Genomic DNA, 27985 nt, shown 5'->3' on the forward strand with positions numbered 1-27985 from the left:
AAGGAGAACTCAGAGAAACTAACTAAGGAGCAGGTTTTTCATTAGCTCTTTCATCTGAGCTTTCTCTGAGTCTTCCTCCAGAGTTCTGCCTTTCTCCTGCCGGCCGACAACTTGGTGATCCTAAAATATACCGTGGGTGTTCATTTCAGCACGTATGGAAGTTTGTCTTTATGCGTCTCCAGGAGGACCTGGTCACCTTACGTGGTAATTGCAACGCAGATGGACCAAAATGAAGTCACTGGAATCTAAAGGACAGATTTGAGAGAATGTTTTTGAGCCCACAAGTCATAGCCGGTTTGGTAGAATATAATGTCACCAAACTCTGTCTCTTGTGACATTGTGTGGGACAAACAGTCCTGACAGTTTTCCAGAGCTGAGAATTTGACAGTCACCTGTCAGCTGAGGAACTGTACTCTTGTTTGTGTGTGTTTTGAGTCCAATACAAAATGAAATTCTAAGGTCCCGAAACCTTGACTTGTCAAATAGATCAACCACACACTGTATGTATGGTTCCTTGTGTTATACAATTGGATGATCAAATGTGGACTAAGTTGCATCTATGAGAAAGCTCTTGTGGTTAGTCCGTGAACTTCTCCCTTTAACCTTCTAAAATCTGAGCTGTAAATAACAAACGCTCTTTGACATACAAGAACTCTTTGACTGTCTATACAATCTATCAGCTGATTCTTGTGGATCCGTAGTTTTTGGGGTTGTCAGGAAAGGTGTGACTGCATCTTAAAGTGAGTGCAGGCGTGTCTTGCCATTCCTGTGTGCCTCATGAGGTATGAAAATGGAACATACTATTTTCATGGTATGTGTATCATGAAGTATTCTAATGGAGAATGTAAGTTATGTGTACTCATGATGTACGGGTGATGCTGTGGTACGGTGCCCTTGCATAGAGCCCTAGTCATTAATAAGGTGTATCACCGGCTTCTTACTGGACTCATCACATGAGTGTGTTCACCACGACCTGTCGCCTGCTGCATGCCCATTTTTGCCTCGAGTGGCCTACGATCTTAAAATTTCCTGCAAAGAATTTACGTGCAGCCTTCATATTTGCTCATTTTTCATCCACAGACAGCCAGTATCCACCTGTAAGAGCAGTTGTGGTTAAGACTTTCCATAACGTAAAGTGTTGCTTAACGGCGCAAAGCCGGTTTACCTAGATTCAGAAGAACTTTACCACCGTTAGATGTTGCATATCAGCCACAACAGAATCTGCTAGAATTACACGAATTGCACAAACGGTTGAGGAGTTACGGTAGTCCAAAGGATGTTAACACTGGAGCTAAAGCTCTGGGGTTAAATGAACTTTTGTTCTCAAACAAGCTTCAAACTGGAAGTCTATCTTTTTGAGGTGTGTCACACTTTTCATGCAGCTCATTTAGTGCTCCAACTCTTCTATTACTTTGAAGAAATCAATGAATTAGGTAGCAGAATGGACAGATGTTATAGAATAACTGTACATCTACTTTAGGGTTAAAAGTAGGGATTAAAAGATACTAGATATGTATCGAAAAGTTGATCGAGCAACTGCAGTACTGTTTGAAAACCACAGATATAAACAAGATTATGTTGGTTAAAAGGTATACAATCAATCAAGATATAAATAATCGATTTCTGGCAAACTGCAGTTTCTCTTTCTGTTTTTTTTTGTCTTTTTATGTACATGCGATACAAACAAAAAAACGTCCAATCATAAATTTGCTTCTTCCAGGTCAATACCTGAATACATTTCTCTGTCAAATACCATGCATTGTTATTTATAGCTTTAAATTACATATGAATTAAAAATATCTATATTTTAGCGTTTTTAGTAAAAGAATCAAACTGTATCACCAAAAAGTTTGTTGAATCTTTTATGTATTGACTCGTATTGAATCGTGTGAGGGGGGAAAGATACCTCTAATTAAAATCCAATCTTTATGGTCTCTGCTTTATCCATTAGGACTTCTTTTTGTGGAAAAACATCACCTACATCTTTAGTGAAGTCTTCCAATCAACCTGTTCCTGCACACCCTTTCAAAGTGTGTGTTTGTGTGTGTGTGCTGGTGCAGGCAGTGGACTTGAGCTGCATCCGGCAAACTCATCCCCCTCATCCTGACAGGATTACTGACACAGGATCTCCCCATGGCAGAAATAGCAAGGACCCAAGGGCAATCCAGCAGAATATGGGAACTTCCGTGGACCTTACAAGTGTGCACGTGTGTATTATGCAGAGTTTGTGTATTTACAGGAGTTTCGCGTCTACAAATGGAGCAGATTTCTTCTGAGGTGATTGTGCGTTCTGTTTTCTTTTTTTTTTCCTCTCACAGACAGTTGTGTTTTCATCACTTCCGTCTATTTCTTGGAACTCAACCTAACTGAGCCTTTGGGTGGTTAATACCATGGGAACTGGCTTTTTTTTTCGTCCCCAAAAGGAAGTCAACACCCACAATGAAAAGACTGTCGCCACAACGCTTGTACTACAAGAAATCCTTTTAACGTGGTTGGAAAAAAAGGTTTATCTTCAAATGTATAAGATTGATGCAGAAAAAGATATAAGTATTTTAAGCCTTATAAATCTTGGCACACCACTTTTTTTACTGATCCTGTTCTGACATATCATGAAACTCAATTAACCTTCTAAAAAAAACATTTTTTTTAGTTTCTTAAATCAGAAATAAAAAAGTTAGCAATGTTCGTTAATGTGTTACATTTATGGAGCTGCAAGTTGGCTGAATCTTTACTTTAATCAACTTTTGATCCAAGGACGTCAAGAGAAAAGTTACAGATTTTTCTCTTATTTTATTTCATTTATACTTGGGTATTTATGGGCAAACACTCCACCAACACAAATCTAAACAAATAAGAAAACTATAAATTGACTCATAAAAATTAATTTATGCTGAAGAAATTTCATTAGCTGAAACCTAACTGACACTTAATGTATTTGACATGCTGCTAGCCGCCAAACGCTAGTTTTTAGAAAATCTGTGTAAAATTTCTCTACAGGGGCAAAAAATATGTATAATTAATATTGTGGTGATCGAGGTTTGTGATAGGAGGTTTATTACCTTTTATATTGAATTGGCTCCATTGGTCATTAGGCAAGACCCTATACGCTACTGCCTAACTGTGTAGCCACAAGCCCAAACCTGGGTCCCGTGCCGCTCCCAAGTCCGAATAAAATACAGGGTTCTGTCAGAAAGGGCTGTAAAACTCCAAACCACCTGTGCGAATCTGTGAAAGCTGATTAGCTGTGGCGATCACTGATGGGGATATGCCAAAAGGTGAACAGCAAGTGTGCTAGTGCCATATTGTTGCTAGTGATTGCCGCTGTCACATCTGCAATTCCTTTTTCTTTGAAGCGTTTTGGTTTGTTTAACAACCTGCAGAACCACTAAAACTTGACAAGAGTGAATTATGTTTTATTATGGCAGTCAAAGAAATGTTGGGTTTTAAGCAAACTTCATGTCAATAGAAGAGAACACGGTGATAAAAAATGAAAACAAAGCTGTTTTATTGATTTTGTTTTGTCAGTGAAAAAATAAAACAGTAAATAAACTGTAAGAACAATTTGTTCAGAGAGTGTAAGTGATGCAATTTATGTGGACATACTGTAGGTGTCAAATAGCCGTATGCGTAAACTTGTACTCTAGACTTCACACGTCCCTAAATGGAGGGACAGGCCACTAATGCCTTTGTCACTCGAATCTGTATGGGGGGTCAACCCATACGGGTGCTGCTGTTTTTTTTTGATTGTCTGGACTCATGGAGGGTAGATGGCGTATACTTGTAGCGCTTTTCTACCTTCTCTGAAGACCCAAAGCGCTTTACAATCACATTCACCCATTCACACACTGATGGTTGCTCCACTGCCGAACACTGGCGCCAACCTTCCACCACACATGTGACTTTGACTCATGTGTGGGCAAGGTGGGAATCGAACCCGCAATCTTCCGATCAGGGGTCGACCGCCACACCACAGGTTGTAGACAGGAGTAGGATCTCAAAGGGAGAGCAGGTGTGTCTTGCAGTTCCTTTGAAGCGTGTGCGGCCACCTTAAGGGACGTCAAAAAAATGGATCCTACCATTGTTGTGCATGTGGTAAATGTATTGTAAAGTATTTGAAAGGATAATGTCAGTTACACGCACTTATAATGTACGGTTGATGCTTTTGTACTGGCCCCTTACTGACCATGTGCAAATGTTGCACAGAAGGGGTGTGCAGGTGATATGTAAGTCCCCGTAGGACACCCAAATTAACTACACTCTGATTCTCTCTTTTCTTCATTTATAATTGTTGCGCATTGCTCAAGTTTTGGGGAGGTTGATACAATTAATCTGTACTACACACCTGCGTCTCACCTTGCTTATCCTCAGGTGTTGCTTAAGGGTTTGCTATGACCTGTCGCCTGCAGCATACCCGTAGAAAAATATGCATGAACAGTTTTGCTCTACCGGCTCACTTAGTGGTCTACAGATCCTAAACCCGTTTTTATCCATAAGGACAATTATGACAAAGGCATAAGACATTTGATCAAATCTTCAATAATTCTCCTTAAGACCTTCTTAAGTTTTCTAAACTTTACTTTATTGTGATTTTTTTTCAGTGTTTCTCAAGCTCTTCAAAAACCACCTTAACATATTTAGGTTGTTTATAATTACCATGTTTTTTTTATTTTTTAAAAATAAATTCAGGGCATATTTTTCTCTCGGTGGAACAGGTTTATCCTCTGAGGATACGAGCGGAGGTTTGTGCAGTAAAAGCATCAGCTGAGTGCATCTTTAGGGGTTTTCAGCGTTGAAGTGGACTTCTTCTCTGTCTTTTGCTTTTTACAGAGTAGTGCATGAACGCTTCACGGTGTGTGTGTGTGTGTGTGCTGCCATTTAGAGAAGTCTGTACTTTTATTAGCAGAGAGGTAGCAGAACTCTGCACTCTTTAGCTCCTTTCAAAAATGTCCCAGAAGCATCTCAGAGACTTCACTTGCACCAAAGAAAAACACAGAGTATGAAATGGAAATTCTGAGACCATTCACAGAGTGCCAAGAATGATAAGAAGAAAAACAAATGCCGTCCATATCAGTACATCCAGGAGTGACCGTCTTGGGAAAGCACACTCTGTCAACACAAGATCCACGCATAACAAGCGCCGTCATCACTGTTTACCTGCCGCCTGCGTGTGGTTTTTGGGGTAGGAAACGCAACAGGGGAAATCCATCAGTTTGTTAAATAGGTCACTTACTGTAACTTGTGAGTGAGCTCTGCTGTAGCGTGAAAGCAAATGTCATTCTCAGAAAAAAAAAAGTCTGATGATAAATAGTTAGTGTTGTATATCAGAGAGTAGGAAAAAACACAGCAATGGATTGGTCATGAAATAAAAATGTGAAGAAATGCCAAAAAAGATCGGGTTGCATCATGGAGAAAAAATACTCCAGAGCTTTGGAGTTTGGTAGATTTGCCTCAGCTTTTTTAACATTGAATACACTTACTGAAAGACCGACTCCAATGAAAATGGTGTTCTTAGTGCTTTTAATGTGTTCTTGGTGCATTTTTCAAATTGTTGTGAATCAGGAACAGACCAAAAAAAGCTGTTTGAAAAAGTTTGTATTTTTTACGTAAAAAATATTAGGGCAGGGTTGATAAAACTGATTCATTGATCCGAATCGATCTAAGCTTAATAGATAATTAATCAGTCCATAAAAGGAGAGATCGATTTAACGCATAAAGCTAAAGTCAGCTAGCTTGATGCTAACATATCATGGAATTTACCATAGGACGGCTAATGCTAACGCTCGGTCGATCTAAACATATATTGCTGACTAAATTAACATCTGTATTTACTCACAGGCATGACTTTTCTAAACTCCTTTTACAGAAACTATTTTTAAGGTAACCATTTGTGGTCTAAAGCACAGTTTTTTTTGCTCATTCTTTGCTTATTCTTCTGGAAAAAAAGTGCTATGCTATAGCGTGATTGCCACCTAGTGGCCAAACTGAAATGCCCTCCAGGAGAGGCAGAACAATTGTTGGAGCTTTTCATTATTAGTTCACTAATACATTTTACAGTATGTGAACTCTATCAGATTAATATAAATATCTTCAAAACATATAGTAGATTATTAATGTATTTCTAAACAAATGTATCTAAATGTGTGAACTCAAACTTCCATTGAATTGAATTGAACTGAATTGGTGAATCAAAAGAATTAAAAAGCAAAAAAACGTCAATCGAGTTGATCCAATCTGTGGTGGATCAAATCGGATCGATTCTGGAAATCATTGGTGATAGGAAATACACTGGGCGGGCCACAATCTCCTTGCTCAACAACAGGGAGGGTAAAGGGGGGGGTCCATTACTCCATTCCATTGGTCCCGCCTACAACTCACTACTGCTGCTCTGCAGAAACTATGTCCTAGAAAACAACACATATTTGTTTAATTTTGGCTAAAAACGACATAATCAGGGTTTAAAAGACCACTAAGGTGACTGGAGTCAGACTTTAAATATTATCCTACCAAAGTAAAACAAGTGCACATAGTTAGAACATTTGTTCTTTTACGGCACGAACATCACAGTAAATCTGGAAAAAGCCTTGCATCACCTGCTACAAACTAGCTAATTAAAGGCAACTTGCCAGAGTGTGTAACAGCTATTACTTAAAGCACCAACACTTTTCCCCATTCGATGGTAATCATCTCTCACTATGCTTGCGCATGTTTGCAGCTGTGGTGGTTTATTATTTATGCAACAGAGCAGCGTCTCTGGCTTTGTGAGACGGCGCTGAGTGGGCTGAAGTCTGCCGGACCTTTTGACCAAAACAAGTGCTGTTACTTTGCCCTGTGAAGTTTCTCTTTAAGAATTAACTCTACAGGGAACTACAGTATTTGAATAGCTCTCAAGCAAGAATTAGGCCAAGTAGATGAGGTCATGCACAGAGTCGGCTCGACGTGAATCAGACCGGGGTTAAGATTTAAAGCCAGCTGTGATTCAGCTGCGGCTCTGTTGTGTCTGTGCTGTTTGCAAACCAAATAAGGGTGCTTTAATTCTGGATTTCACAAACGCTCGTAAAAATCTCTCTAGATAGTAAGAAAGGATTTCTCTTGCCTCTTTAAAGGACCCATTCCGATGAAAATTGGGTTTTAGGGTACATTCTTGTGGCATTTTTATCATTATAGAAGACATATTAAGAAAAATTAAGCTTTAAATTGCATTTATTAGTATATTTTATTCAAATTGTTGTGAATCAGAAGCAGGTGAAAAAGTGCTGTTTGAAAAAGATTGTAGGTGTGGTTTAGAAGTTGCTACGGTGCATCCAAATAGATCCATTAAGGTCTTCATTTTCCATGTCTGAGCTGGCATTCGGCTGAAAACTGTAAGGCTGGATAGCTCTAATATTGCTCGCCATTTTTGTTGCACCCTTAATGTTTGGTTGGGGTAATCTCGTAGAAGAAGAGCATGTAAACAGATGGATGACGGGATGTGAGGGCGGACTTACTTCACATCAACAGTCCCGCCCACAATTTGGAGGCAAATTTCGAATGAACTACTGCCATTCTGCAGAAACTATGCCCTAGAAAGCAACACATTTTTTTAATTTTGGCTAAAAACGGCCAAATCCTAATTAAAAGATGATCAGAGTTGGGTAAAATTTTAATTAAATTCATATTTTTTACCCTAAAATACGTTTTCACATTTAGAAACTCAGAAGAAGTAATAGAGTTGTATGCTGGTGACCCAGCAGCTACAGGGCGGTTATTAGGCCAATGTGTCACGCTGGGGTGTCCAGAGGCACAGAAGAGAGAAGTGAGCCACAGCAAAGGGGCCAGCAGCAGACATTGCAGGCAAAACACAGGAAATGCTCACATCACTAAACACTTCTGCTACTTTTTTTCTTTTTTTTCTTTGCATATTTACACATAGTTGTGGTCAGTCATGGCTTTATTGTTTCAGAATGTTTCCCTGCTTTCCCCTCTGGCTCTCCCTTGTTTTTTCTCATCTCTTCTGGGTGGGAGGGGCCCTGTTGGCATTCTTGCACCGTGAGCTTTGCGCTCGACCGGGCCTTGGCTCAGCTCCATGTCCCCTTTCTACCCTCTTTCTCTCCCTCTCTCTTGCTTCTTTGACTCCTGCCCCCTCTTCCTGCCCCCCCTTCACAAAACGAACCCCCCTCCGACCGCTTGATTGCTCCCTTAACTTCTGCTCTCGCCAGCAACTCCCGCCCTTGCTAACTTCTTTTGCTATCATCTTCCATAATCTCTCCTTATCTATCACCCTTTATTCACCCCACCCTTTCTACCCCCCCTCCTCCAGCTTTAATGCTGGACAACGACATAGCTGAGAAGGATTTCTCCAACTTTCTATTTAATAGTGTTTTTCTGTGCAAACTCAAGCTTAGAAAATCCCAGCAAATAGAGGGGCCCTTAAACGCAATGCAGGAGATGCTGATGGACAGGCAGAGCTGAGGTGGATTCCATGAAGTTGTCAAAACCTCAGTTTCCCTGGAACAAAAAGTGTTTCGATCGTTGGTGAACAACCAGAAATAGTTTGGAACAGGACCTGCCTTCACGCTCACACAAACTCACAGTGATGCTCACCACCCACTGCAGGTTTTTTCCAGTCTGTGCTCTGCCGGTGAAAGTTAAAGTGGTTGACTCCAAATCTATTTCATACACAGTGTGAATGATATAATTGTAATTATATGAAGTCACTGAGTAATCTGAGAACATGTATCAGCAAATACATGCCTACTCTGTGTGCTAAATTGTATAGAAAAACATTGGAGTAGAATTAATAAAACAGAGAAAGTTCATTAAAACAAAAATACATCTACAAAATTACAGAAGAGACTTTAGTCTTAAAAAAATAGGTGGTTACAGCATATTTGTCTTCTCAAACTCACACTTTAAAAAAAGGATGATTTTGTGTCCATTTAATAACTTGCGGATACTTAATCACGACAGTAAATTAGAGTTTATGTCTTGCACTGAACAGAAAGAACTCCACGCTTTACTTCCTTATCCACCTGAGCTCTTCCTTGCTTTTAATGTCCTCCAACTTTCTTTTGTAAAATCGTTCCCTGTGGTTTTTTAATTATGATTATCCCCTTTTTTTTCCCAACATTAAAAATCCTGTGTTTTTTTAAGACCTATTCTCTGTAGAACAGCAGGAGGTCATTAGAAATTCACCTTTGAGTTGTGGGCTGGACTGTTGGTGGAGAAGTTAGCCTCGGCTAATTTCCCATCAACCCTTTGTTTAGGGGGGCTATCCAAGATGGCGGATGAGTAAGACGTAAGTCATGGTTGCTGTGTAGCCAAACCTTTTTCCAACGATTTTAACAGCTTTTTTTGGAGTGAAAGGAAATAAAAACATCTGGGAGGTGGTTTTTAAAAGAATTTGGTCCCCTTTGTGCTACTTAAATATCCCAAAACCAGCTCAAGAAAGATTAAATACTGTGAAGCTGGGCTGCACGTCGGCTAGCATTGACTACGACTACGATAGAATGACTGTTGGTAACCCTTCGGATAGATGAGGAAGAGGAATTCCCATCCCTGTTGGTCACTTCCTCTAAGCCTCCGACTGCAAAAAAAAACATCCCTAAAAAACTAAATTCTTTCATGTCTGATGATTCTGCTGCAACGCTTGCTGATTTGATCAACACTTGCAGTGATGCGCTGGAGAAAAAGGTGTAAAATGTTCATGAAGAAACTCTGGATATCAAAAAAAAAAAAAAAAAAACTGTTTACACTCTCTCCTGCTAACTTGTAGCACCTCACAAGCCCAAGCTAACATTAGCATAGCCAAAAGAAAAAGAAAGGTGACTAAAATCGGAGCTATCCAGCCATACCACATTAAGCCAGGTAGCAGCTCAGACGAGGAAAATGAAGACTTTCATGGATCTATTTGATTGTGGCCCACTCATGGCAGTTGTTGTGTCACAAACCTGGGCTTTTTCAAACATCTGGTTTTCATAGTCTCCAACACGAGTAAAATAAAGAATTAGTCAGAAACTTGGTTTTAGTATTTTTTTTTATATATGCCCTCCATCATGAGAAAAATGCCACAAGAACATGTTAAAAACACCAAAAAACACAATTTTCTCTTGAGTGGGAGCTAAGTGAACAAGGCTGGCCCTGAAGTGCCACTCCACTGGTTTTGCCACTCAGTGCAAAAATAAATGAAAATTAAAACAAATATACATTTTAGAATAAAACTAAAAATCCAGAAACCAAAAACAATTCCAGAAACCAAATAAACTAATTTAAAAAAGTAAAATGAAACATTAAAAAATGAAACAACAAAGGGAAACCAGAAAAAGTAGGTATTATGGGACGTCAATAATTGGATGCTTAAATTTGAGATTTAATCTTGCTTTTCTAAAAAATTGTGTGGGTAAACCATGCTTTTCTAAACCTATTGACACCTATACATTAAACCTATATGGCTCCAAAACCTCAATGAAGCATATAGAAACCTAAAACACGTGAATTTTTCATAGCTGGAATTGACTTCAGGGGTTAATTCCCAAGGGAAATACCAAAGTGCAGTGTGAAAATGGATCAAGGTGTTTATAAAGCTTCTCGTGTTTTTGTCCAATCAAAATGCTTGTTGCATTTTTTTCTGGCATTTGCATTTTTTTAATTGATCAGAGTCTGTCACTGCTTGACCTTTGAACTGTTTCATTCATTCTCAATAATACAAAACAGATTTTGACTGATAAAAAACAATTTTAAGTGCTTGATGATGCAATTTACCTAATTTTTGTCATTTTTATAATATTTTATTTAAATGAGAGAATTTATCTCATTATAGGTGCACTGAATGTACAGAATGATTGAATTTAATTGCAGCTAATAAAGTGTAACTTTTTCAATTGGCGATAACTTCTAACTAAAAAAAAGGAACATTTTAGAATTTCAGACATAGTCATCCCCAATAGAAAAAATCCAGAAACATATCAGTAAGACATGTTTTTGTTGACAAAATTGCCCTCACCTGCTTCTTTCTAGCTTTTCCCCTCCCCAAGATATGTTTTTGGGGGAGAAGAGGGTTTGTGGAGGGAAAAATGAGATGCCTTAACACTCCACTGCTCTCCTCTCTCTGCGGGCTCCCCCACACACCTGGGATGGCCATTTCATTTCAGAGTGCAGCAAATGGAAAGGTGATCTTAATCTTCCCCGTTTCCTTCTGGCTCCCCCCTCCCTCCCTCCCTATCTCCCACACACAGCGCCTCGTAGCACTGACGGACGGCGCTCAACCTTCCACCAGAAAAGGCCAATTTGGTAGTGAAGCACACTGCCTGCACTCCGGTTTATCACCTTGTTTGAATTATTTTAATTTCAGACGTAGCTCTTGTTCTTTTTTTTATGTGGGATCCTCAGCTGGCAGATATTATCCTCTTATGGGAGCAAAGAAAAAAACAAAAAACACTCGACTTCAAAGAATTTGACTGGCTCGGTGTGCAGGGCTCCCGTGTTAGCTCATTACGCACTCTTAGGTTTCTGTCACTGCTGTTAGCTCTTTGGTCATTGCAGTCACAAGCAGAGCGGTGCAGTTGCCATTGATTTCCTATGAATGGCCCTCAGCAGGGCAGTTCATAAGGAAAGTGCTCGCACACCACTGGATTAATTGGATTTAGGGCACAAAGAAAAGGTTGTTGCTTTCAAAGACTCTGCCTTTTTTTTGGCTGGACAATGCAGGTGCACATTTAACAACGATTTTGTGCAAAAGATCAACTTTTCAGGCACACACTGTAACTTTTTGGCAGCTAAACTCACAAGGGAAAGGTGCAATTTAATGTTTTTTAGGAGGGGAGAAATTTTCTATTTCCTTTTCTCCCCTCCAGTGAGCAAGAAATGCCAGAATGACAGTAATCCAAACGAAAACAAATCACACTTTCTGGGTGAATCAGTACCCTCCTCTCTTTCTTCTCCTCAACACATGGCTTGAGGCTGGACCGAGGCTGCAGCTCCACCCGCCAACCGTTACCATGGTAACCCTATCTGGGCCTACCAAGACCTGAAGCCGAAGGACATCCTGGACAACAATACAATAGCAGCACAGCCAGGGTACCTGAGGGACTTAGACCTGTGAGGCGGGATCTCGGGGGGGTGCAGATGGAGGGAATAAATCCTCCTTTCTCTACCTCCACTGAACAGAACAGCCAGGATTTTCCTTCTTCTGCAGGAGCTGAGAGAGAAGAGCGATGAATACCACTGAATCAGCTTGCTATTGGCTTTTTGTTGTTGTTTTAAGAAAGGAAAATAAAACCTAGTGGGATGTTTGCTGTAAAGAGATGTCAAAGCATCATCTGCATAGAAATAATGCCTCTCAATACCATTGTTACGCAGATGATTCCAAATTCTGATGAAATCCAGAATTAATTTTTTTGCGATATAATATTTAATGAGATATTTTCTGTTCAGTGCAAGACATATATTTTCAAGTTTTTGCTAACAACAATGTTAGCTTAAAATGCCAAAATATTGACATATTTACCTTATTTACCACACTTTACAATGTGATGTAATTGTATTATAAAAAAAACAATTATCAACAAATTTAGCCTTTTTTCAATCCAACAAGTAGTCATAGAAAAAGAATAACAACAGATGAATTACTCCCAACATAACGTTTTGAAATCTAGCAAAACTTTTCCCGCCAAAGTCTTTTTTTTCTTTCCAAATAAACTTTATTAACAAAGTTGAAAATCAATGCACAAAAAATTAAATACAGGAGCCAAAGGAAAAAAGTACTGAATGAAAACATTTCCCGTCAAAAGTGTTTTTGAGATTCCAAGGAGGCAGCCATTTTGAAATGAGCAGGAAAAGCCCTTCTACTGCCCCTAGTGGAATGATGATCAACTACAGCAGGGGTGTCAAATTCAATCGCACAGGGGTCCAAAATTCAAAACACACCTTTGGTTGGGGGCTGAACAGGATAAACATTGAAACTACACTGAAACTACATTTTTTAAACTTAATTTCTGATCAAAAATATGAATAAAAACAGACATAAATATTATTCCAGAATAAATCAACTTAAACCTTAGATAAATTTAAATATTTTAGCCCCCAATAAAAATATATTTTTCAAAATTATACAAGTTAGAATTAAACAAAAGGTTAAAAAAAACTAAAATTTCTTTACTTTTACGTATTTTTTAATGAAAAATTACACTTTTAAATAACCCAAAAGATTTTTAAATCCATAAAATAAATCCTGTTAAAATGATCCAAATATGAACATAGAAACAAAGCCTGGAAATAAAAATAAAATTTGTGCTTTTTAGCAACACAAATCAAATTATTCTGTTTCCTTTGCTGTGTTTTGTTGTCTGGCTGTTTCACTTTGTTTTGCCTTTCATCATTTTATCAGTCTATGTTTGTTTCTTTCTGCAGCTGGAGTGAGAAGGAGAGACAGGATGAGGAAAAATGCTGTGCTTTTTAAAAAGAAAGTCAGAGATTATGACTGATCTGGCGGGCCAGATAAAATCACCTAGAGGGCCGGATCCGGCCCCTGGGCCTTGACTTTGACACATGTGAACTACAGGACAGAAGACATAAACCACGTTATATAAAATGGGTTTATAAGGAAAGTTTTGATCATAATAACAATCTTGAGGGCTAATAACCGGTGGGGTCAGAAGTGGTTTTGGTGCCCTCAAATGTTGCTGCTAGCGGCAGAGAGTAATAGAGATGTTTAGAGGCTATTTGCTTGGCTTGCATTCCTCCATGTAGTGCTGCTAAAATAATAAGAGGGAGGGTTACCTCAGGTCGGACCTCAGCCGAGGAAAACATGCATTGTTTTCATTGGCTTCATCCGAGTATCATTTTTAAAGACACAGCAAGGAACTGAGGGGACGAGATCTCCAGCGCACTTTCCTGACACACACAGGCAAAGCAGGTGTTCCAGCCTGTAAGTCCTTCCAGTCGTATGCAAGAATCAAAAACTTGGTCTAACTGAATGAGTCTGAATGGTATGTGAACAGTCACAAGTAGAAAGACTGTAGCAAGGTCTCTTGTTGTGTAACTCAGTATTGCACAGAAGTCTTAAGAGGATTTTGCTGCGAGTTATTAAGTTAGTCTCGCAGCATCCCACCAGGATGCAGAAAATTATTAAGGAGTCGTGCTGTGCGCCGACTGAGCCTCCACAGTTTCTTCTCTTGTCTGTCAGATTCTGGCGATTTAGAAATGTGGAATCGTGTTGATTTAAAATGTGTTTGTTTCTTCGGGCGGCTCGAGCAAGAAAAAAATTTGTTGATGTCCAAGTGTGAATAACTAAGTGTGGGACCTGCTTAGTCATGCTAAAACACCCGTCTTACACTTCTTCTGTGTTCCTTCACAGGCAGCCTAAGAAGCAGGATGTTAATGCTTGACGGAATGCCTGCAGTCCGAGTCAAAGCTGAGCCCCTGGAATCGGAACAAGGGGTAAGAGAGTAAGAGGGGAGTTGTTTTCCAGACAATTCCCTTTTTTTTCCTTTTTTCCTCCTCCCGGCAATAGGCTGATAATCACTTCCAGGCCTAAGCAAGTCAGTGACTGAGTGTGGGGCTGAGAGGAGTGGTTGGAGAGGATGGTAGTGAGCAAAGGGAGGAGAGCCGCAGCTGTAGCAGGAATGCAGTGGGGTCTTGTGAGGAGGTGACTGGGGCCGGCCCAGTCCTGGCTTGGGGTGAAAGCACAGATGTTGTTGCTGCGCTGGACTGCATGTGAAACCCTAAATCATTTTTCTTGTGTCCATTCCTGCTTCTGTAAGTCCCCCAGTTTCCACATTTCACATCTTTAGACTTCCCTTATCTCTTTTAAGACAGAATCCAGCTGAAAAATATATTATTTGTGCAAAAATACAGTTTTCAAAGAAAAAAAGAGAAAAGTTGTATGTCTTTTTATCCAAGCAGTTTTGAGTTATCTCCTATACATTTAGACCTTTTAAGATCTACTCTGGAAAAAAATTTGTGTTTGGCATTTTAACATGTTTTTGTGGCATTCTTATGATGGAGGGTAAATATTAAGAGAATTAAGCAATTTCTGAGTATTTATTACTTCAAATTGTTGTGATTTAGGAGCAAATGTGTTTGAAATAGAGCTTATTTGCTCAATACTGATGCATTTACTTGTAGATGACTAGATCAGCTGGCATCTGGATTAAACTGTACGGCTGGTTAACTCCAATATTGCTCGTCATTTTTGTTCCACCAGTAATGTTAGGCTGAGGTTGTAACCAGAGAGCTCTCAGCATAGGAGGGAAAGTGGGGGCGGGGTTGCTCTGCGCCAGCAGTCCTTCTCCTGCCACTTTGCAGAAACTATGTCCTAGAAAACCACACAGGGATTTATTTTTTGCTAAATTCAGCATAATCATGATTAAAAGACCACTGGGAACGCTTTTAAAGTGGATCAAATATGACTGTGGAGTTAGGCTTTACAAGGAAACTATACAGGACAGTTGGAGGCTGACTCCACCCACAACCAAAATGTGAAAATCCAGTCTGAGGGGTGGGGCTTGGGGGCAGGTCTGTTATCATTACTGGAGCTGCAGGTCATGACGTGGGGCTTAAATGGTTTGACCAATCATGAAAACCCTCTTTAATACCTAATTATTACAGCACACAGACGGTTTTAGACCATTATTTTAGATTTATACACGTTTATTTTGAGTTGTCAAAAATTTGTCGAGGTTCAATAGTCAGCACTTTTAAAGCTCCATTTATAGAGATAAACCGCCAAAAAAAGTTGATTTAGGCTTTGGTTACCCTTTATACATGTTTGTTCTCAAGAAGTTTGTCCCTGCAAGCTCTGACTGCTGTTCAAATATCAGCATTTGATGTGATTGTTTCATACAAAATACATTCTGAAGGTTACACAAATGTCCAAAATTGCATTTCCTTTCCAGACCAACCTTTCCTTTAGTTATTTTTTTACATATATATATAGCTAAATAAAGCTTCTCTAAACCTTTTAAATGGTGTCAGCATTAGCATTTGAGAATTTTGAAATTGTATCCTTCTTAAAGTAAAGCGGTCTTCCTCTGCTCATGTGGGACTGGGTCTCTAGACTGGGCATCAGTCTAGGCAAAGATGCTGAGACGTTCCTGTCCCGGGTCACTTCCTCCAACTGATCCTTGTGGACTTGGACGTCTTCCCAGTTCAGCCAAGAGACATAATCTCGCTAGCATATCCTGGGTCTTCTCCGGGGTCTCCGCCCAGTGGGACATGTCTAGAACACCTCCCCAGGGAGGCGTCCAAGAAGCCGAATACCCAAATCACCTTTACTTCAATCCTTAGTCACGCCTTTTGAACTAGTAGGCTGTTCAGTTTAGCCCAAAGTGCTGAGAAAGATTCATGGGGTTTGGTTTGTTTTCACACTGTACTTTTGAGAGTGGACCAACACTACAATGCTATAACACATCAACTCAACCCACTCACTTTCTGTTTTTGGGTCACAGGTTTGCTAGAGTCTACCAAGCTACTGTCTGGTGACGTCCAAAAATCAGAGCTAAATCACAGTCCTCTAAATTGCCCCAATATAGACATGCACCTCATCACTGCTTTGCACCTGACATACAATTTGAAACATTTTTTTTTTATTAAAACTTTATTAGATTCTCCCTGCTGTGGAATTTAACTTTTTCTACTTGCAATTTAGAGGTAAACCACCATTTAACTTATTTGGACCAAAGGTCAAAAGACTTTTTCTAAACTTTCCAAATGAAGCAGATTGTCTAAACTCTGGTTCAGACCAGTCCTGATGAGAAAGTGCCCTTTAAGGTTCCTCTCACACTTGCTTTTTCAACCTGATTATGTAAAAACCCCTAATAATAAGGTCATTTTTTTACATAGCCGCCAAACCAACTGGAAACTCAAGTGGGAGGATCTCTCAGTATTGGTTTATGTGTAGGACGTAAATTAAAGTCTGATTATATATTTGTGCATTAATAAAGGAAAAGCTGATGTGGCAAATTTATAGTCTACTTTTAAGTTTATTATTAATAGTACATCTGTTTGTTGGCTTGACTAGTTAAAAAAAAAGGAGCATGAAGCCCGCATGCAGTTTCGTTGCTCTTTGGTCTGACGTACCCACATATAAAGTGGACTTGTTACGCTGAAGCTGTTGCTAGGTTACAGGGCTGTGTGGCTCTGTGTTGCTGCCACAGCTGTGCGCAGTGGGTGCAGACCACTTAATATTTGTAATCATGATGAATTAGAGTTCAGTTACTATCGATTTCCATTAATAACATATCAATGACTATTCTGCACATACTTTATCACCAGGAGGGATTTGTGGTAGAATGGTGTTACAGCTTTTATTAAGGTGATGCATGCATAAGGTGAAAATTGCTAATAACTAATGATGTCATTGTAGTTCTTTTATCGATTAGTCTGGGAATAAAAAAAACATTTTTATTGATAGGAGATGAGTTCTTCTCAGCACTTTGGAAAAGTTTAGATTTGCAACAGGTGGCGGTTCTCTTCTGGGTGTCCTGCCCTCAGCTGTGGACCAAGGATTTGAGAGCTGATACCTAATACCTGGGGTTTGAGTAATTATTCCACATGCACTGATGTCAGTCACAGACAGGATGTGAGCGCTGCAGCCCACACAGCTTTGAAGTGCTCCGAGATCCCATCTTGCCCTCACAGACTGAGCTGCCCTTCAGATGGCAGACGGAGACAGACAGTTTAGGCTGCTGCAGAAATGTGGTCTTCATTTGGATGGCGTGGGGCCAAAGGCTTGCTGGAAACGCTCTGCCTGTTAGACAATTTGCCTGAAAAGGGGCTGGAAAGTCTGCCCCTCTTACCCGGCATCCCCTAATAAAGACAATGCGTGAGGAGAGAGGCAGGTAGGCGGGTTGAGGGTATCTGTCTATGTGTGTCAGTGTGCACTAGGATGTGTAGGACGGAGCGCACGCATGTGTTTCTCTCTGTCAAAACAAGAGCGGAGGTGGCAGCAGTTTTCCATTTCTGCTGGTTTGGAGCTGTGTGAAAAACCTGACCCCAAAATTCAACCGCTTCAGGTTTCCTCTTTCTGTGACTTTGTTGTTTTGATCTTCTCTTACGCATCACCAAGAGAAGTTTGGACTGCTTAATGGTTATTTTAAGCTTCCTTTATTAGAATCTCAGAGTTCACACAAGTAAAAACATTCGCCCTTTGTCCCGACTTTGACTCGGACGCTATTTGAGTCGGTTTTTTTATAGCACCACAGTGACGTCTAAGTTATTTTTTTGTGTTCCTGGTACACAACTTGTAGGTCCAAAGGAGAACTCTACAATCAGTTGTTTCCTACTATTTTTTTTAGTCTTGTTTATTTATTTTTGATGAGGGAAACAACCTTCAGTCTATACATTTATTCTTCTTTCTGTGGTATTGAAATTAGAGAATTCTTCATACGAAACCTTTTAGTTCAGAAGTGAGCAACACAACCTTTTAGTTTTGGTTGAAAATTTCTTAGAGTTTAACCGAGACAGCTAATGAGCAATGACTGCAAGCAGGAAGTAAAAAAAAGAAAGAAAAAAACAAACTCAGGGTATTTTTATTTTCTCTTATTTTTACATCTTATGTTACACAATCTAGTCCAGTTTACTATGTTTTATATAACATAAAAGTAGAAAATGTTTTTTTTCCATCTTAAATTGGCATTACATGACTTTATTAAATTTGGGTTTTGTTCAAATTCCCACCCTGATCCATAACTACTAAAAAGCTATATAGTTTGGGACTCTATAGAGCCCTGGATTTTAAAGGCAATTTGGACATGATAATCTCTACTGTATTTTTCTTTAGTTTTTCTAAACACCAATTTCACAAAGTCAAAATCGAATCGCTAGGAACATTTCACAAAATCTATTTGTGACTCCATTGTGTTCTGAAGATGAAAATGTGGATGGTTTATTCAAATATTACATTTAAACTTGTTTTTTTTTGTTTGAAATTGTTCGACCCCAATGCATTGTGGTCTATATTCGCTAATCTAGTGAGCATCAATGCACATCAGTTTTTCGCAAAGACTTCTAGGAAATTTCTATTGCACTCGATTTTGAATTAGTACATGGTGAATGCACCATATAGTGCACTATATGGGGAGTTGGGGGGAAATTGGACATAGCTTAAGTCTTAGTCAGGTGTCTGTGGGTAAAAAAATCTGCAGGTTGCCTGCAAAAAAAATTAATAACTTGTTCTTGTAGCATTTTTCTATATGGAGGAGGGCATATATAAAGAAAATTAGGATTAATCTGTATTTCTGGGTATTTATTTATTCAAATCATGGTGAATGAAGAGCAGACAAAAAATAATTTGAAAAAGCTTGTAGTTTTGATATACAAGCTACAATCAACAAGCCACAAGTAATCTGCTCTGCTCCATTCGGATACAACTTCCAGAAAAATGTATCCATTAACCTCTTCATTTTCCTCATCTGTACGGCTGGATAGCTGCTATATAACTTGCCTATTTTGTTGCACTGCTAATGTTAGCTCGCAGGAGCTAGCAGGAGAAAAATGTAAATAAAGGGAAGTTGGGAAATGAGTTGAGGCTTACTTCTGCTTCAACAGTCCTGCCCACAACTTAGAGTTGAATATCTATTGAACTACTGCTGCTCTGCAGAAACTATGTCCTAGAAAACAATATATAGATGTATATATTGGCTAAAAACTGCACAATTGTATTAAAATACCTCTGTGAATGCCTTTAAAATGCATCAAAAAGATAATTGGAGTGAGACTTTAAACTCCAGAGTACTAGATTGTCCCGCACTATGTCGTTTATTAACAGTTAGAGAGTTAGGAAAGGAGTTCAGACATAGCCGTTGTCTTCACTTTAACTTAGCTAGTTAGTGTAGTTAGCTAACCTTCCTGTCATGCTATAAAGGCCCCATCATGGCAACATTTATGAGCCTTGTTGAGTCCCAAACTGTTTAGTTAAGCTAAAAATATTGAGTCTCTGGTACCGGTGGTCATTTGCGCGCCAGAGAAAACAACAATATTTTTGAATATCAGCCTCAGCGGAATCAATGGCTTCAAAGCCATCAGGCAGCGTAGCTCCAGGCAATCTGTGGTACGCAGGAAATGCAAACACAAAGATCATGCGCATGCGGCTGGGGGGCAGCCTCGGGCTCTGTTGAAGAAGACTAAATCAGGAGTTGGTGTTAGAGAAACACAGAGGGTATTTTTCATCACAAACAAATGTTTTAACAAATACTGTGACATTCATTTAAAAAGCAAAATTTAACCTTGATATAATTATCAGACAATAGACACATGGATAAATCAAAAAAGGGTCCATTTGTTAAAATAGGGAATCTACTAAACAAGTACAAAACATTATTATTGTGTTCATTTAGATTTTTAAACATTATTCTGCAGTGTTGTCATCTTACCTAATCCTCTCAAGTGTATATTTCAATACAAGGCTATTTGTAAGTTATTTAAAAAAAAAAAGACATAAAAATGTGTTCAGTGAATAAAACCGTGTGTGATGTAAGAAAGATAATCGTTTACGCTTTTCTGTTTTTTGAATGAATGAACAAATACCTTTAAAATGTCATTTTTCTCTCTAAAAGTCAGCGTGGTATTGGTTCAGGCCGGGTCACAAAATGAGATCAGCTTATAAACATCAGCTGCTTTATACAGAGTTTGTCATTGTGGGCTGATTTATCAGCTGATCTCCACAATCCAATAATAAAATTGCATTATTTAATTTTTCTCCTTTGCAACGTCAATCGCTTTTTTTTCTACTGTAACCTTAATGCCGCAAGTGAAGCTGTTTAATCTTAATTTTAACTATGTTTTTAATCTGCACAGCATCAGACTAACCACCAAAATAACCTCAGGTACACCAACATATATTTAAAAGAAATATTAAACTGAGCTATTGCTTTTTTTACTGCCAAAATTTGTCTCTTTTTCAATATCATGTTTGTATAAGTATTACTGGGATATGCAGGAAAGTTACAACCCAAGAAGAAAGAAAAAAAAAACGTCTTCAAAGTTGAAAAAGAAGCTGGGTGTTGTGAAATATACCATCTGACAACCCTAAACCTGGATCAGGTTTGGTTTAGGGTTCTCATTGTCCGGTCAAGTACTATGATAAGGTTAATCCAAACCACCCAAACCTGTTCTCTATTTGATTCTGTTTAATATTTACTGCATATTAAGACTTATTGATCCCAGTTTTAGGTAATGTTATTATTATTTTTTTTTTATCGAAATGCAGTATATGGAAACCTTAAAGGTTAAAGTGCTCTGCTTAGTCTTAAAACATAAATATTATGACAAAGTAAATGAATAAGTTTGGATTAAGAAACAATATTCCCCAAGTTTTGTGTAGTTTTTTTTGCTACTTTTGAAGTTCTGTAGCTTTAATGTTTGAGAAAAACTGAAGGGATTTATAGAAAAATGTTACTTTATAATTAGCTAAATATTGGTCATTTAAAAATTGTCAAATATTTGAAAAAACGTAATAATTGAATTGATTTAAGCTGACCTTCAATAGACATCACTAAAGACACAAAGTGGAGTTTCCAATTGAGTTTGAGGTTTAATATAATGTTTTAAAAGCATGCTTAGTGTTGAATGTATTCTACTTTTCTTTCTTTTAATTAGTTTTTAATTGTAGCAGTTATAGTAGGATGCATGCATTTGTTTTTCTTTTTTTTAACTGCATAAAATTGAATTTGCTTGGAAGCCTGATTCTTCTCTGATGTGGATCCATATCGCTCACCACACAAAGTAACACCCCTCTCCCATTTGTCAAAATCCTTTCCAGTGCATATAACTCATGAGATATGGCAGCTAAAGAAAAAAAAAATAAAACAGAGGAGCAAGATAATCTTTTCTGCCATGCATGGTCCTTGTTGATTAACCCAAATGGTTTCTGGAACCTACAGATGGATGGAGCCTGTTTGGTGTTATGTGAAAGATGTGGATACTAGAAGCCACCGGCGTTGGCCTTAGGACTCCCATCGCTGGGAGACAGAAGGAGACGGTCAGGAAATTGAGCCCAGATGATGTTTTTCCACCGTCACAAAGGAGATTTAGGAGATGTACACGGAAAGCCAAGAGAGAGTGAGTGGGAGTCATGGAAAGCAGGAGGGAAAGGCACAGAGAGAACAGCCCACGTCAATAGAAAAGAAGTGAAATGAGGAGAGTTTGAGGGACGTGGTGGTTGCTCTCGTTTCATCTGGCATTACTCTATCATCGGGGCCTGGATGAAGACAGTTTAAAGGCTGAATAAATGTTAGAAATGTGGCTGTTCCTTTTTATTGAGGCATCATGGCAAAAAGTTTCTGAAATATAGCTTTATCCTTGGTAACATACCAGATTTTTGGCCTTAGTTGTTAGTTAGTTTAAAGCTACGTACATGCAATAAACTTGCTAAATGCTGGTTCTTGAACACACGTTTAGTCCATGGTGTTCACACTGGATCAGTAGGGAGGGGCTTCTTCTTCTTTTCCTTTTTCTACTGTTTACTAACGCATAATCAATTTTCTAACAGTTGCCACTTCCGTCAATTTAAAGGGATCCCATCCTTACGTCCCTACTGTGTCGCTGATTGGTCATAGTTTGATCTGGCTTAACTCCCAACACGCGTTCAATGGTGTTAGAACAGGCAGGCGGCTGGATCCAAAAGCAGCTGGTTTGTTGACCAGAAGGTTTGACTGGAGTCAAGCAAGCCAGGCTCGAGCAGACAGAAGTCGAAAACTTGGGACGTTCTGTGATCAGACGTCGGATGTCACAGTTCAGGCGTGGATCGGGCTAGGCAGAGGGCAATCAGAGTCAGAGTTGAATTCGGGTCAGGTAAACAGAAGATCAGATCAGGATAGAAATGCTCAGTAATGCAGGCTGACCGGCACAAACAATACTTTGCACTGAGTGAGGCTCAGTTCATTGCTTGAGTCTCAGTTGGGTGATTGTCAATGGTTTTCAGGTGGACGGCATCCGGGGACTATTTTCCTAAGCGGATACTGTATTTTACGGACTATAAGTCACAGGAGCCAGAAAATGCATAACGAAGAAGAAAAAAAACATATACAGGGCGCTCCGGAGTATAAGTAGCAGTTTTAAGAGAAAAGTCCAACATTTATGAACAACTTCAACAAGTCTGACGTAACGTTGCATTTGACACCAAATGCAATGCATGCGTCAAGTTGGGGCCTGCTGCCTCTATTGACATGTGTCAAATTTAATGCTCAATGATTGTCCAAAAATGTGTTCATAAACCAGATCCTCCCATTGCGTGTGGAGAAACTGTCTTTTAGCCTCATCACTACATGATGGAGGCTTTGACTGTATATCTCATTTAAAATGCATGGAAGATATGGATGATGTTGAGAGGTTACATTTATTTATTTCGGAGAGCTCTACAAAAGCATCTATAATCTCGTCTCCATGTCTGGGTTCAAGAGAGCAGTCTCTTTTTTTTTCTTCGTTACCTTCTAGCCTGCAGAAGCTCCATCTAAATGAACGTTTTTAGCTGCTCTTCTTTCTGTTTGCAACCTAGTTTAATGGCTTGCTGTTCCGCATTAGTCCAACGAGAGATACAATAAAAACCATAATAATAATGTCTCAGTGCAAATAAGAAAACATCATAGCGTTCATAAGGAGAGGGATCAGATTCTCAGCCATATTTGGACGGCACTTCTTCTTCTGTATTTCTGTCAACAGCAAATACTGATACACAAACCCACAGTGCCCTCTAGTGGCTGTTATTGGGAAACAACCGCTAAAAGTAGAAGTGAGAAAATAACAAATATATGAGCCTATTTATGTTAAAAAAAAACACACACACACAAATAAGTCACTCCTGCATATAAGTCGCACCCCTAGCCAATCTATAAAAAAAAAAAAAATACGGTAGTCCCTGGGAGATGAAGTGAGTCCGTAAACTGGGGATGGCTTCCACCAGTGACCAAAGGGGAAGACAGAACTCTGACTCTTGACAAATAGATTGTAAAAACTTGCATTAGCAACACATGGATGGAAGTTTGAATGCAGAAGCCCAAAACCCTTTAATTGAAAATTGTTGCTTGATTACTTGTTGCCGAGGGCAGTGTGACCATTTGGTTTTTAGCTCATTTGATGCTTTTGCTTGAACTTTTTTGTATTTAATCTTTCTTTTGTTTGTTTGGGAAGGACAAAACTCTAATATTTATGTTTTCTCTCCGCTTACAGTCACCTAAAGTGCGGCATTATCCTGTGATGGACGGCATCCCCTTCTATCTCAGCAGAGTGAAACCCGAACACCCAGAAAACCTGCTGGGCTACGACTTGAACTTCCACACACAGACTGAGCCTGTGGACCTGTCAATCAACAAACCCCGCCCCTCTTCCTCCTCCACCACCACAACCTCCTCGACATCCATCCTCAGATCCGCCTTCTCCCCATCGTCTTTATCGTCCTCCTCCACCTCCTCCTCTTCCTCCTCCTCACCGTCGGTTATCACCTCGGCCTCATCGGTGCTCACACCGGGCCCTCTGGTCGCCCCCGGCAGAGGGTTGAGAGGTCAGCCATATTTGCACATCCTGCAGTCTGTGCCACCGCCTCCATCCAGCCCTCTGAGCCTGCAGGGAGCAGGAAAGCTGGCCAGCCATGTTCACCGCATCCCCGTTGTGGTTCAGTCGCTGCCCCTCATGTACACCACTGCTGTGCGTTCACCCTCCAGCCTCAACAACGCTATGATGCTACCTCTGCTGGAAGAGGCCAAAAGCCAGGGAAAAGGTACGACCACGTTCCCACAAGTACTTACATATTCATACAACTGAATTTATCCTTCATTTCAACTTGCAAATGTAATTTCACCAGTTTTCTAACAGTTCTTCATCCTCTTAATAAAACTGCTCCTGCCTCATTGATGGCTTAAGTAACTGATTGATGCATTCCAGACCTGCTATAGATTAAACTGCATTCTTAATGTAAATGTGATAAACAAACTGCTTGATCTGTGTCTGAATCCAAAATTCAGAGTGACACAGATGAAACAACGTTACATAGATGTAACCATCTGCTATCCACCTGGGTCTTGTCCTCTCAGTTCAAGTCCCATGGTTGTGATTTATATTGTTTTTGGAGCACAAGAGCTTCTTAAGCTTTATGGCTGTTGGAGAGAGATCCCCGTTCCATAAAGAGAAAGAATAAACACTATTTAATCAAAAGCATGGGTTATAACATTGATTAGGAATATAAAAATCTTTGACGTGGAATAAAAGTCACTCAACCAGGAGACTCAAGGAACAGTAGGACACAGGAGTGGATGGTTCTGACTCTACTGCAGAAAGTAGAGGAGGGATCCCTGGTGTCTAGAGTCAAGTAGGGGGCATTGAACGGATTGGTGAAAAGTTTGGGACTATGGCACTGCAACTCGTAAGAAATTAAAGAAGGCGAGAAGATTGCTAATTAGATAAAGGGGAGATAAGTTCCAATTGGCCTTGAGCAATGGGGATAATTACAATCAAAGATGATTGACAGCATGGGAAACTAGAAGTAACACATTGCCCCTCAGAACAGAAACCACTGAAACTAATTATCTTTATTGAAATTGTGACAAATCTTTAGCCCTGTACGTGTCCATAAAGCAGAATACACATCTGGTTAAGATGGCTCCCACAGGCAAACTTATCTGATTCTACTTTATAATACATTTTTTATAAATATGGGAACAATCTGTTGCATAGAACAATACTGGGAAGTCTCTGTGTTACATCAGTAGAGACTTGAATTACTCTGAACTTAAGTACACTGTTTTTGTTGTGGGTTTTGTTACCCTTTTTGTCTTTGAAAGTGCTCGCTGCTTCTTGAAAGGTTAATCAGAGTTGAGAGTATTTCTGTAGAACCCATGCAGGCATTAATGTTGGAGAAAAACCGATGGTCGCCATCTCCGTTCTACTTTTGAGCTGGATAGATCTTCTAGATGACCTCTACCCCAACAAACTCTCTCTGAGTCCTGCTTTAGTCACTGTCCACAATACAAAGGCATGGAGGACCATTGGTCTTCAAAAGCAGTAGAAGAGTCTAGCTAAGCCTTGCTATTCTATACGGCTACTTGGACCACAAGCTTATTGGGCTCATTGGGCTTATCCATCCATTTTCTAAACCTGTTTAGTACAGTTTGGAGTCACTTGTGTGTGGTACTCTATCCAGCCATCTTTTGAGCAATGGTATACCCGAGACCAGGGATTGCCAGCTTCAGGCCTCGAGGGCTGCAGTGTCTGCATGATTTCCAGATATCCAAGCCCTACTCATGACTGATTACCTGGTTCAGGTGTGTCCAGCCAATTAGAACATGCCAGTGCAGGGTATGTTGGAAAAAATTCAGGATTGCGGCCCTCGAGCCCTGGACTTGCCTATCCCTGTTCTAGACCTTTTACCAGTTCATTGCAAGGCCACATAGAGACCATCAATCTTACACGCTCATATTTACTTGAAGAGACAATTTAGAATCCTCTATCAACCAATCAGGAAAAGACCAGGATACTTGGCAAAAATCCACAGATGCATAAGAACATGTGAACTCTACGCAAGAAGGACCCCGCATTGACTCGAACTAAGGGCTTCTTTAGCGATGCCAGAGAGCTAACTACTAAACCACAGTTCAACCCGTATTGTGCTCTCCATCTGTTAATCCTTTAGCGCCATAGCTTTATATCTAATGTTTACTTTTTTTCCACTATCTCATCTGTTCAACTCAATCAATGTAATTCCTGCAGATCCTAAAGTGAAGAATGCAGTTTTGTACTGATATGCAACACTGTACAGTGGTTAAGTATTTACACAATCAATGTTTATTAGCTGGTTCTGTAAGTGGCTTTTTTTGACATTATGAAAAGTTGTTAAACGGTTGAAGAGTTACGGTATGTCAAAGAGTGTGTGTCATTTAGGTGTCTTTAGCTATATTTTTCAGTATTAAAGGGTTAACCTGGCAAAAAAGTGTTGACTTTTGATACTCCAGCTTTATAAGGTTTTGGTTGCCACCACTTTCCAATATTACTACCTACAGTTTATTATCAGAACTTACAGAGGACACAATGAAGCCATTGAGCTCTTATGACACATTAGATAAGATGTTTAGAGACTGCATAGCTCAGTACTGGGTTTTTTTTTCAGAGCTGTGGCATTAGTTCATATTCAAAGACCTGAGCTCAGTAAGTACACTGTGTTCTAATACTTTTGCCTACATATGGTCGTATTAAGTGACTAGTTGAGGGTACATTTGAAACATCCCCATTAAACACTAGTAGACTCAACGATCCAAACAGAGCATTAATGTTATCCAGGACAGAAGAGGCAGTAAAGCCGAGTTTTAAACAGACTAACACACCAGCATTATATAACCTGATGAAGGTACACCATGGACTGATCGCCATCCTATAATAGACGAGTACTACAAAACACATTTTATTCCATTATGTAAAACAGTGTTGACAGTTTAACAATGACATGTTGCAGGTGTTCAATCTCTGTTTTTCCAAGCAGGGGGTCCTGAACCCCTTTTGTGTTATTTCCTGGTTTATGCTCATCGTAGCATATGCTTTGTGGTTAGTTCCGCTCAGAAAACCTCTGTGAATTTTGATATGCTTTCAGGATATAACATGTACCCATCAACATCGTGTGTTTTAGAGCCTCATTTCGTCCTCAGTGCACTTCCCTGTTCTCTTTCTACCAGACATCTTGGATAGTTTTGAGTGTTTTCCTCCTCTGGTGTTGCCTTGAGTGAATTATTGGTTTTCTCTCTGGGTGTGGTTTTACTGCCAACTATTGGACGGGAGCCTACAGTAGGTGTTTCTACCCGAGCCTGAGCTCTACCCAGGCCAACCATTGGTTGAAAAAAAAAAGGTCTCTTCTTAGAAGGACTAATTTAGAATTGCACTCACACCCTTGTATGTACTTTCAATGCAAGCAAACAGAAAAAAATGTAATTAGAGCAAACAGACACTAGGCCAGCTGGGTGTGGTGGTCCTTAGAGATGGGGGTTTGAGATGTTGGAGATCTTTTCTGAAGAAGACGAAAGACACTCTCTTGAGA

The 27985-nt window shown here is 39.6% G+C and overlaps 1 protein-coding gene across 1 annotated transcript in view; it reads left to right on the forward strand.

Annotated features, from left to right (window-relative positions):
• Window positions 1-27985, forward strand: part of klf12b (Kruppel-like factor 12b) — a 60929-nt gene that overhangs the window by 10043 nt on the left and 22901 nt on the right. The window contains exons 2-3 of the mRNA XM_024286780.2: window positions 14330-14412; window positions 24139-24685. Of these exons, the coding sequence (XP_024142548.1) occupies window positions 14347-14412; window positions 24139-24685 (613 nt within the window). The 5' untranslated portion in view covers window positions 14330-14346. The remainder of the gene's footprint in view (window positions 1-14329; window positions 14413-24138; window positions 24686-27985) is intronic.

The sequence above is a fragment of the Oryzias melastigma genome, linkage group LG21, assembly GCF_002922805.2.
Source record: "Oryzias melastigma strain HK-1 linkage group LG21, ASM292280v2, whole genome shotgun sequence".
NCBI classification, from domain to species: domain Eukaryota; kingdom Metazoa; phylum Chordata; class Actinopteri; order Beloniformes; family Adrianichthyidae; genus Oryzias; species Oryzias melastigma.